Here is an 11,802-nt window from a genome sequence, read left to right as displayed (position 1 = left end):
ACTGAATCCAAACAGATCCACACAAGATAGGGGGAAGTGAACTGAATGTTCCCTCACAGTAGTGGGGTGCTTTCCTCAACAACCATAATAGATAATGCAGCATCTTTGCGAACAATTTATTGACATTACAAAGGTTGCAGGTTGAGGATTCCACAAAGAAAAGTTACCACAGGGAGAGGTGCGTGTGCATGTGCGTGCGTGCACATACACGCATAGTTTCAGAGACATACCTCCTTCAGGGGTGACTTGCATATGGTTCAGAATAATGCACAGGACCCAATTAACCTGGCAAAGTGGCCTCTCTTTTGTTTCACCAAATGGACATAATCTTTTGTCCAAGGGGAGGCCAAGCCCTCTGAACATAGAGTTGCCAGCTCATAGCTGTTTGGTTATCAACTGGAACACCTGGTTGATAAGGGACCTTGGCGGCTCTAGAAAGCACCATCAACTGGGCCATCAACAGTCTGGTTGGGGGCACAGTGAAACTGTCAGGCTCCCTACCCACTGCTGTGTGGCTTATGTGAATCAACCAGCATATTCAGCTCCTAGATAAAGGGGCAGCCACAGTCCATGTGTTGTCTCCACCCCAGTGCCAATTCCACAGCTCCCATTGACCAAGAACTGTGGCCAATGGGAGCTAAAAGAGTGGCACCTGTGGGCAGAGGAAGCTTGCAGAGATTCCATGTAGGAGCTAGAGGGACATGATGGCACTTCCTGGGAGCAATCTGATGTCAGTGCTGCCCAGAGCCTGCTCCCCTGAACCCTCCCACACTTGAACCCCCTCATCTCCAGCCCTGAGCCCCATACTGCATTTAAACTTTCTCCTTGACACTGCCCCTGCCCACCGGCTCCTGCTCTACAACTTCCTGCCCCAGCCTGCAGTCCCCTCCCATACTCTGACCCCCTCTACCCCAGATCAGAGTCCCCTTTTGCATCCTAAGCCCACATCCCCCCATCTGAGCCTGCACCTCCAAATGGAGCTTTCCCCCCGCTCCTGCACCCCAACTCCTGGCCCCAGCTTTGTGAAAATGAGCAAGTGAGGATGGGGGAAAGCAAGTGAATGACGAAGGGGGATGTAGTGGGCAAAACCTCAGAGAAGGGGTGTTTTGAAGAGTGTTTGTTTTTCTGAAATTAGAAAGTTGGCAAGCCTATCTGGAAGGCCTGAACCTGCCAGGATCCCCAAAGCCTGACGAGTGACTTTCTGTACATTTAAATATACATATAGATCATTTTACTGTTCGTTTTCTCTAGATGTTTTTGTCCTTAAATACGTGTCCACTTGTAAGCTCTGGCTTCGAGGAGAGGAGAGGAGAGGAGAGGAGAGGAGAGGAGAGGAAGGGAGAGCTGGCTAGTTTAGAGGTAATCACAATGCAACTGCAAGCGGGCAGCAAGGCTAATCCCTGGTCAGGAAACTGAGGGATGCAGGTCCCTGCCCAGAGATGCTATATCTACACTGAACTTTAATCTCTAAATAAGATACGCAATTTGTGCTACACAATTTGTGGAACTAGGGTTACCGGGATGCCGAAATAGCGTGCCCGTTATTTCAAAAAATATTTTGAAATAATGGCTGGCTTGTGAAGACACCGAGTGGCTATTTTGGGATACCTCTGGTATCCTGAAATAACTTTGATGTGTAAACATACCCAAAGAGGCCTGACCCAATAGGGCAATCCTGGAGCAGACCATGAGGAAGGGGAGGGGGACAGGGTGCAAAGGTTCAGTTCCCTGAAATTGTGACACGTACCATCTCTCAACATTATCTCTCCAGTACTTTGTGTCATGATTATGAGGGTTAGCCAGCAGCCTGGAGCTTAAGGGGTTAACTACACCTAGCCAGGTAGAGTGACCAATAGGAATGTAGGTGGGACTTTTCAAACTGGGACAAAGGAATTTGGGTTTTTTTTTTTCCTTTCTTCCCTTTTTGTCTCTCGGGGAGAGTTCTCTGCAGCTACAGAGAGGGACAAGCATGTCTCTCTCTCTCCAAGACACCATTCTTCATTTTCTGTAAGTAGGGTAAAGTTTAGGTAGTTTCGTTAGGTTTTATTGTTTTAAGGATTGGGTATGGGATCTGAGATCTGGCACTGCTTAAAAGATGTTTTGGGTTTTCTTTGTAACTAAGTTCTAGGCCCATGGAATTTCTCCATGAGTATATTTTGTTACCTTCCTATCTAGTCATTATACTTGCAACCGGAATATTGTTGTAATAATAAAAGTTCTTTCTTTTCTTTTTATTAACCCGGCAGTGGTTAATTGTGTGCTTTATCAACATTTGGGTGGTGGCAGCGGAAGTTTTATTCCCAAGATCTAGGTTTTTAAGATCTTGGGGGAAGTTTTATACCAAAGCCTGGTAGATAAGGCTTTGGGGTACACTTGCTGGCCCCCACTTCTGCATTTATCATGCCAGAGTGGGGAAGGAGCCATGACACCTTGGGTGGGTGAAATACAACAAACTTTGGCTTAAGATCTGCCCCTTTCTTCTTCTGGGGGGAGAGGAGGAAATCACATATAGCATGGTTACTACAACCCTAGCAGTGCAGTAGTGCCTATAGACTGCGACAGCCATGGATGGTGGAGTCAGCAAGACAGGTTTAGCATTAAGAGCTGCAATGCAGCAGAGAAACTACATAAACTCTCACCCCTAAGCAAGCTCTTTAATTCCTAAACAGGGAGACTTGGTTTGGCCTACTATTTATATCCTATATAAATTATCTACCTCCGATCCCAATATGCAGCTTCTAAAGTCTATGTGGATACCTTCTGCTGGATAGGGTTTCAAAAACTGATTTTCAGAAGGGCTGAGTAACACTGACTTCAACTGGAGTTGGGTGTACTTGGCAATTCTGATTTACCTTGAGATGGAGTGAACAACACAACATCCATAAGAGAAAAATACGTTTTTATTTAGATGTGTAGTGAAAAGTAGTAGTAATTATTTTTCCCAGAGATTTTTACATGCTGAATTTAAACATACAAAATGGGAAGCAAAAAAGAAAATACTGATTCTTAATGTGCCAGTAGTTCTACTGAATTTACTGCAACTTTTGATGTTCCAATGTTGTAGTGTGCTACCTAAGTTCCTTTACAGAAAATGCTTGTTCTTCAGTGGAGATAAATGTGATTTGGTAAATAAACAGAAGAAAGAAAAACATAAAAAGTATTTAATATAAAACTATTTCTAGATTTTACTCCTTGCACACAACTAAGGGTCTGATCTAGTTTCCACTGAAGTTTGTGAGAGGGTTTTCACTCACTGTAACAGATATCAGAGTTACTGAATTTTATATTAGTTGAAGGATATCAAAATTGGACATAAAAAATTCCTGTTTCTGAGTTACAATAATCTCAGAAGTGATTAACTTTCCCATCGCAGGTGGCTTATTCCATTTTCAATTTTCACCATGGCTTTTGACTTTTCTCCTGCGTCTGTGGTGTTGGTGAACATGTAAAATTCAATTGGGTTGCTTCTTTTGGAGAGAAAGTGTGGCTTGCTGGCAGATTCAGCAACTGAGAACGAATGTGCTTTAAGTCCTTCTGTCTTTCAGACATCACTAGAAAAGCTCTAGCCTGGCTAATGGCCTTTAATGTGGGCTCCCTCTGGTAAGCATTACACATGCTGTGCACTAAACTGGAAATTTTCCAAAATCTCTATGAACCCAGGTGATCCTACCAAATACAAAATCAATATATTTTATTTTTGATGGGGCAAGTGGGAGAAAATTTGGGAAGAGAAAGTTCACAATGATGCAAAAAGGACATACTTGGGCAGTGACATTCATTGCCTACAAGGCACAACAGCAAAGGACAAATAAGGCTCTCTCTTCTTCTTGATGATTTTATGCTTTCCATACATTCTTTCCATTTATCATATCTCTGTATTTGGATGTACACATCAATGAATTTAAAGAAGAGATATAGCAAAGAATTAGAAATTATTTTGAAAAACAGGTCTATATATTCAGAAGTCTGTGCTGTCATTTTCATAAACTATATTTATCACTTCATTGCTTGTTTAGTTGTGAGGCAGTAAAAGCACAATGTTGGGGCATCTTGATTTACCATAAGGTTTATGGATATCTATTAAGGCTTTCCTTCCTTCTTTGCAAAAGGCAATTCACATTTTTTAAAACTTAGGAATGTATGAGGGCAGTTGTTCTAACTGCCACAGTTAAAATGTATCTGAATTTATGATGTACAAGTTGGAATTAAACACATGCACAGAACAGAAATGATAACAATGGCTATGTAACAACTAAAGAAAAGAATTGGTCCCAGAAGGGTTATGCATATGCTGATCTGTTTAAAACTATTTTTCCTTATTTGGTTAGACTGTTTAGAGATAATGCATAGTTTCCAAAGGCTGCATTGTTCCATATAAATGATCCACATATGACAACAGTAAATGATAAGAGGTGCAAGATGTTTACTAACTTCCAAAAAACATTTATCGGAAGGATGCCAATAACCATTAAAATTTGTATAGCTGCATTTTGCAAGTAATTGTCATTATGTCTGATTTCTACGGAAATATCTGAATATTAAAGTAATATTAATTAGGCAATAGGCAAACATGGTGAAAATATAAATATTAATAAGTGACTAGTGACCACAATTGGTGGTTCAGAAAGCAGATCACTTTTCCATACAAATGACTGTTGTAATTATTGCAATGTGATATATTTCACCTATCATATATTTACATACATGAAGCAAAGACAAGAAATGAACAAAATATTAACAAGAATGGGTCCTGCATTCCATATGTACCCAAAACTCCCACAGAAGACAATGGGAATTTTGAGTGTCCAATGAATGTAGGATTGGGGGTATTGCCAAGCTTTGCTTCTTTTGGGGCTTATTACAGAATAATACAAGCTTTCAGTTGATTTTCTTTGGCTTTAAAATTAGTGTCCCTTATACCTCTACAATCCAAAACCACAACAAACAAAACATAATACAAACTAACCAGGTAAAAAACACTGGTCAAAAAGTGTAGGTGTTGCTTCATTACAAAACTGTGGTGCAGAATGTTTGAAACTGGTCAGAATGTAAGAATTGTAATAGCACCTTGAAATATACACTATAGGTGTGACTGTCCTTGTTGCTTCTCCTGCACTATAAAAGAATTAAAATTAAGTAGGCACTTGTTTCCTCATAATAGAGACCACGCAATTTAGTAAGTAAGGGTGACAGAACTGAGCCTTACATGAATGTTCTCTACTGTAGCAACAGTGTCATTCATTTACAGCCATAGATCCTGCTTCAGGACAGCATTTAAGCACATGCTTAACTTTAAGGGTGTGCGTAAAGTCCAATGTCAATGGAACTTGAACCCATGCATAAATACTGTTCCGAATCAAGACTTTAATACAGCAGTAAGCTTTTTTTTTTTTTTTTTTTGCATTCCCATGTTCAGTTTAAACTAATCTGGGACTGCTCTCCACCACAATTATCCTAATATTACCCAAGTTTTAAAAAGTAAATGGGCATAAAAATAAATACAATCACCTACGAGTACATAATAAATATGCTATTAAATGGGAGAAAAAATATATTGCAACATAAGGCCCTGTAGTGCTGACAATCATGAAACACTTAAAAATCTTGCAGGTACCCTAAACACACTTCATTGTACAACAATTTACTGCTATATAGTTGAGGGAGGTCAGAAAGTAACAGATTAAACTTCTATTACATTAAATATTTGAAAATAGAAGTATGGTAAATGCACAGAGGAGTATGTGTTCCACCGTCTTTGCTGAACACCATATACAGGTTTCACTGCTCCAACTTTGTTTGGTTATGAAGCACAATTTAAAGTTTAAAAACACCTCTTCTAACTATAGAATTCCTTCAGATTTACAGTTTAACAAGTGTCCATGTTAACTACTAGCATTATCTTTGAGACTAAAACAAATTCAGAAATTCTGTTGCCTGCGTTTCTTTGCATCCATTGCATCCAGGATAGGCTGCCTCTTTGCTGTGTATCTTTGACGAAGCTCTTCAATTTCTCGTTCCATCATAGGGTCCAAAGCTTTTAATCTCATTTGCAATTCTTCTAAACTTAGGTTTTTTAACTGTAAACAACAAACAGTAAAGGAAAGCTGTTTAATAAAATTGCCTCCAACAACAAACAAAGACTGATAACTGTTAATACTAATCATTAGGTGTTTAATTTACTTTGGCAAAGTGAAATCAAATGATCAAAAATAACAACTAATGTAAAAGCACGAAAGTACATACATTCCCACTTACATTTCATAGAAAGGCATTACTGTATACTCTGCAAACAGTTATATATGCCTTACATTGAATCAGTTAGATTATAAAAAATATGCATGCCAATTTATGGATATAATTCTGTGAATATGATGGAATCCAGGAGAATTACCACACTTAATCAAAAATGACTTGTTGAGCTACAGTCTCCGTTGGAAGCCCTAATAATAAGATAGACAACATTTACAAATAGTACTATGCCAGACAGTCAAAGTTACCTACTAATAAGAATTAAAAGTCTCTTGTATTCCTCAATGCCCTATCTACACAGGGCAAACTGCCAACAAAAGTATATAAATACTACATGAAACAACATCCTGAATTTATGGGAAGGAGTTAGTTATAACCAATCTCTTTTCTTTCTAAGCAGCACGTTAACATTTTCTCAAAATTTTGAGCAAGTCATTAATTGCTCAAGAGTCCTTTATAGGCACTGCTTTCCACACCTCTCCATAATTCATAGTTTCATAATTGAAAACATAAATGGTAAAGTTAATTTTTATTGCGAGGAGGTAGCAAGGTATCTTTCTGCCTTTCACAATCCTGTCACAGAGTCCTTTTTGTGCCAACAGCACTTCACTGGTTGTAAAGATTATCACCACAATTCAGATGGCAGAAGGAATTTAATGAATTATACAAAGATCCATCCTATTAAGGGACAATCTATATTTTGTCTGAATATAAGTAAATGTTCTGACACCATAAACACAATAATTGCCTACGTCAGAAAAAAAATGAAAACACATTTCCTGAATCAACACATTTATGAGCCAATATTGAGTTCATGAATCCTGGGCAATTTCCCATCAACACAATCTAATCTATTTTCCCTAGGGAATAAAAGATTACTTTTGATTTCTCTATCAGCACCTGAAGCATACAAACTAACAACACTACTATTGCTACATACAATCCATCTCTCTACGTTATGACTACAGTAGTACTAATACACTATATCACACATGGTCATTGTGGCGGTTTGGGACCATGGGATGCCAACTGATATGCTTAAGATACCACTTAGTCCACCTTCTCTACCAGCCTGGATTCCCTTTTACTTGGTCTTGCTGAGCCAGGCTCTCAAGCCTCCCCTTGCAAAGACCAAAAGCAAGGCCTCATTGAGCTGCCGATACAGACACTGAGAACAGCCCTGGGAGAACTCATCTTAAAGGATTTACTACAGCCAGAGCCACCAACAGGGGAGGGACAGGGGGGCAATTGTCCTGGGGCCCAGTGATTTAAAAGGGCCTGGGGCTCTAGGTTGTTGCCACTGCTACTTCATGGGGAAAGAGCAGAGTGGTCCAGGAGACACTGAGGGCTGGCTGCCCATAGCTACACCCTGTTTACCTAAGACTCTGCCCCCTCCGGGGGCCCACAGCCAATCTCCCCCCCCCCCCGCTATTTCCCAGGGCCTGTTGAAGTCTGTTGTCAGGCCTAACTACAGCACCCAGATGCTTAGCTCCCTCCCCCTCTTCCACCCGAGGTACAAATGCAAAGTTATATTAAATTTACCTCCTTCCTCATTGTGAAGTAAAATATACACAGCCTTTGACACTGGTTATATTATCAACCAAAAATAAGTTTATTAACTATGAAAAGGTACATTTTAAGTGGTCAAAGAAGTAGCAAACAGAATAAAGAAGATTATTAAGAAAATAATACAAAGCACTCAATCTATGATAGATTCACTAACAACTGGTTAGAAATAATTTCACTCTATTCTAATAACTGTTTCAGGTAGACTCCTTCACAGGTTAGGTAACTCTTAGCCTGGGTCCACATCTCTCCCCCAGCATCAGGTACAACCCTTTTGTTTCTAAGTGTTTTCAGTATCGCGTTGGGGTGGATAGTCAGAGGTAAAGCAAGCTGAAGACAATGATTATTTTCTGCCCCCTTATAGCATTTCCATAAGGCAGGAAACCTTTGTCTGATCTCTTTCCCCCCTGTTCCCCATTGAACAGTTCAGCAGACCAAGATGCAGATTAGGGTTTGTCTACACATTTGTGGTTAAAGCACTGCTATGACAGAACTTAATACAGCAGGGTGGTCACGGAAAGAATGCGGTGAAAGAGATCTCCCAGTGTTCTAGGTAAACCACCCCTGCAAGGGGAGTAGCTAATAGTGCTGGGGACCAGCTAACACTGGTGCTATACAGCACTATAACTTGCTGTGCTTGGGTGGGTTGGTGTGGTGCAGTCCAGGTGGTGCTGAGCGCTGGCTGCTCTTAGCCCTGTTCCTCTTGCCCAAGACCCTGCTACTACCGGATACCCCACAGCCAAATCACCTCCTCCCACCCCCATGGCCCAGGGTAGTCTGCTGCCAGCTCTGACTACCCCACCCAGATGTTCACATGGCCTATTGGGATGCAAACCTAAAGTTATATGAAGTTTGTCTCCCTCCTCATTGTGAAGGAAGATATGAACAGCCTTTTGCACATACCCCCATCAACTTGAGGGATGTTTTTTTCATACCCCAAAGCAAGAAAGTTACAGTGTAGTAACTTGCCAGTGTAGGCAAGCCCATAGTATCAGGAGACCAAGTCACCTGACTTTGAAACTGTACAGCGGTCATGAGTAGTGGGGCTAACAGCTACCATCCTCGGAGTGTGTGGAGCAGTGCTTTGGCACTCCTGCAGCAATTCTTAAGGGGCCCAGGGCTCTGGTCACCACTGCTCCTGGAGCTCTCAGCCCCGTTGAATCTCTGGGTTCTGGGGCAATTGTCCCTTTTGCGCCCCACCCCCATGTCAGTGGGCCTGACCATGAATCAGAAGCAGTGTGGAGTATCCCCTGGAAGTCAAGCCTATTCACAGTCCATTGTCCACATTGATGGGCCCATCAGCCTTGTCTGGCTTTTCTATCATGGTCCCTGAAGTGTCAGTAGTGGGAGTGACCCAAAGCAGCAAATATGAAATAGAGAGACACGGGTCAATACTCCTAATTTGATCTACAAAAATGATACATGCATACAAATAGGAAAATAATATTCGGTAAATTATAACCTTTCCAATGATACCTTATATGAATTATCTTGCATAAAGCATATCTCAGTTATGGTATATGCATACTATAAATTTTTCTCAAAGAATATGCAATGCCACATCACAATAGTAAAGAAAAATTGAGTGTCAGAACTTCAGTTAGACACAGAGAGAACTGGAGGAAGAATTAATAAAAAACAAGAAACAAAAACCAGCAAAATAAACAGTATGCCATGCAAGGCAATTCCAGCATTAACATTTCTGAATATGAGATATCAAGGAAGAGTTATTGATTAGCAGGGCTCACCAAACTGCGGTAAGCCCCGCTCGTCAGCCACGCTGTCTGGCAATCTGCGCATGCGCAGATCGCCTGAACCCAGCTCTTCCGGGTTGCAATCTACTCACCACGGGTGAGTAGACTGCATTATTTGTCAAACCCTCTTGATTAGGATACATCCCTCTTCCCACACCTATACAGGGACAAAGGGTCCTATGATAGCAGACTAGGTACAGTTCAGCCATTTCTTTAGAAAGAGGATACCTGTAGCCACAAGCAGGATGCACACCCCAGCATGCAGTAGGACCAAGCTCTAACCAAAGAAGTCATTTGGGGCAACAGATCTTCAATTATATAAATCCAAAGCTGCAGCATTAGCCACAGAGCAGCCCAAAGGTGTTTTGCAAGCCCGCTGATTAAGATTCTTTCCCCCAGTGCACAACTAGCTACTTAGGCTTCCACTGAGGAAAGGTGTTGCCCCTAATGCAGGAGTGGACAATAAGCAGCCCACAGCCTGGACACAGTTCACCAGGGTTAGTCTCTGGCAGGTTGCCAGATGTTTTATTTATCTAGGCTGTGCCTGTGGATGCTTATCACTGCTCCTGCTGGCCGCAGTTCACCGTTCCTGGACAATGGAAGCTGTGGGAAGGAATGGTCCAGCCTGTGCCAGTTCCTGCAATTTCCATTGGTTGAACTGCAATCAATGGGAGCTGCAAGCAGCTGTGGTGAACTGTATGCCATAATTATTAAAATCTAGTCTGATAAGTAAAATCTAGTTTGACAAGTTGCCCTGCCCTACTTCTAGAGAGGGTATGGGGAGAAAGGGGTCACAACTGCCGGCCACGACACTTTTTAATCTATGGGGAAAGAGAGAAGAAGCTTCTGTTTTACTATTTTTATCAACTGTTAAATGAAAGTAGCATATTACAAATCACGTTAGTGGAGATATTCTTTAGGCAGCAAGATTGTAAATGGATCTTCCATGAAAAGGGATCTAGGGTACAATATGGAGGGTTCATAGCCCTAATAGGCAAATATGTTTAATGGATTCTGAAGAAGTGCAAGAACTAAGGAGGCTAAGTGAGTTCCTACTTTTCTAAATTCTCCTTAATGGTTCTTTTTGATATCCATTAGTGAGAGGATGGAGAGCTCTGGAGATCCATGGAGAAGTGAAGGAACTGATGGGATCCAAGTATAATTTGCTGCATGCAAAAATTTCTTGCATGCATGAAAAATTTCCCTTTTTTCAGGAGTGATCTTGATGAGGTTTTTATATGATCTTTACAGTCTGCCCTGGACCTGACTTGGGTATTCAGATGTCTTCTTTGGATAGTCACTATAAACACACCAAGAGGATTTGGGTCTCTTTATATTTTGTTTGAGACTGTCATCTACTGTTGCACAACAATTTTTGAACATGTAGCCAGGAGAAATGTGATGGGTACATTTTTATTTAAAACTCAATCAAGAAACAGAGCAAATAAACTGAAATGAGCACTATGTGAGGACTACAGACGGGGGCTGCCAATTACAGAGCAGTAGAAAATATCAAAATCTAAAGAAAGAGAAGTTACTCATTTCATGCAGTAATAATTATTCTTCGAGATGTGTGTCCCGGTGGGTGCTCCACTATTGGTGTTGGGCTCATCCCGGCAGCACGGATCGAAGACTTTCAAGCAATCATCAGGCGGGCTGCGCATGTGCAAGCGGAGAGCAGCATTCCCAGCTTTGAAGTAGCACGCGCAGCCCACTTTTCCCTCTATTTCTTCTTTGATGACCTCATGGGCTGCTATTATTGCCCAAAGAAGTGGGGAGGAGGGCAGATCCTAGAGCACCCACAGGGACACACATCTCAAAGAACAATCGTTACTGCATGCAGTGAATAACTTCTCTTTCTTCTTTGAGTGATGTCCCCGTGGGTGCTCCACTGTTGGTGACTGTGTAGCAAGATGGACGGTGGGCTTCGATTAATTGCTACAAATTGTGGAGAGGACCAGAGAGAGTACTGCGGTATCTGTTGTGGAGCATGGCGGAATAGCATAGTGCTTCATGAATGTGTAATTTGATGACCATGTTGCTGCTCTCTGTATTTCCTGGAGCGAGACCCCCTTTAGGAGAGCAGCTGATGTCACCATTGTCTTGGTAGAATGGGGCCTTGGAGTCATCGGTAATGATCTGTTCTGGAGCGAGTAACAGGTAGTAATGCATGATGTTATCAGCTTTGAAATGCGCTGAGAAGACAGTGTTTGTCCCTTGTACCTTTCAGCCA

At 41.5% G+C, this 11,802-nt stretch overlaps 1 protein-coding gene across 3 annotated transcripts in view; it reads right to left on the bottom strand.

Moving 5' to 3' along the window:
• Window positions 1-2,882: 2,882 nt before the first annotated feature.
• Window positions 2,883-11,802, bottom strand: part of STK3 (serine/threonine kinase 3) — a 320,261-nt gene continuing 311,341 nt past the window's right edge. For 2 of the 3 annotated variants that reach the window (XM_075920321.2, XM_075920322.2), the window contains one exon: window positions 2,883-6,077. In XM_075920321.2, coding sequence (XP_075776436.1) covers window positions 5,919-6,077 — 159 coding nt within the window. In that variant the 3' untranslated portion in view covers window positions 2,883-5,918. The remainder of the gene's footprint in view (window positions 6,078-11,802) is intronic. The other variant, XM_075920323.2, reaches the window with a different exon arrangement.

Source organism: Pelodiscus sinensis, chromosome 2 (assembly GCF_052426305.1).
Source record: "Pelodiscus sinensis isolate ZL-2025 chromosome 2, ASM5242630v1, whole genome shotgun sequence".
Taxonomy (NCBI): Eukaryota; Metazoa; Chordata; order Testudines; family Trionychidae; genus Pelodiscus; species Pelodiscus sinensis.
This window is presented reverse-complemented; position numbering and strand designations above follow the sequence as displayed.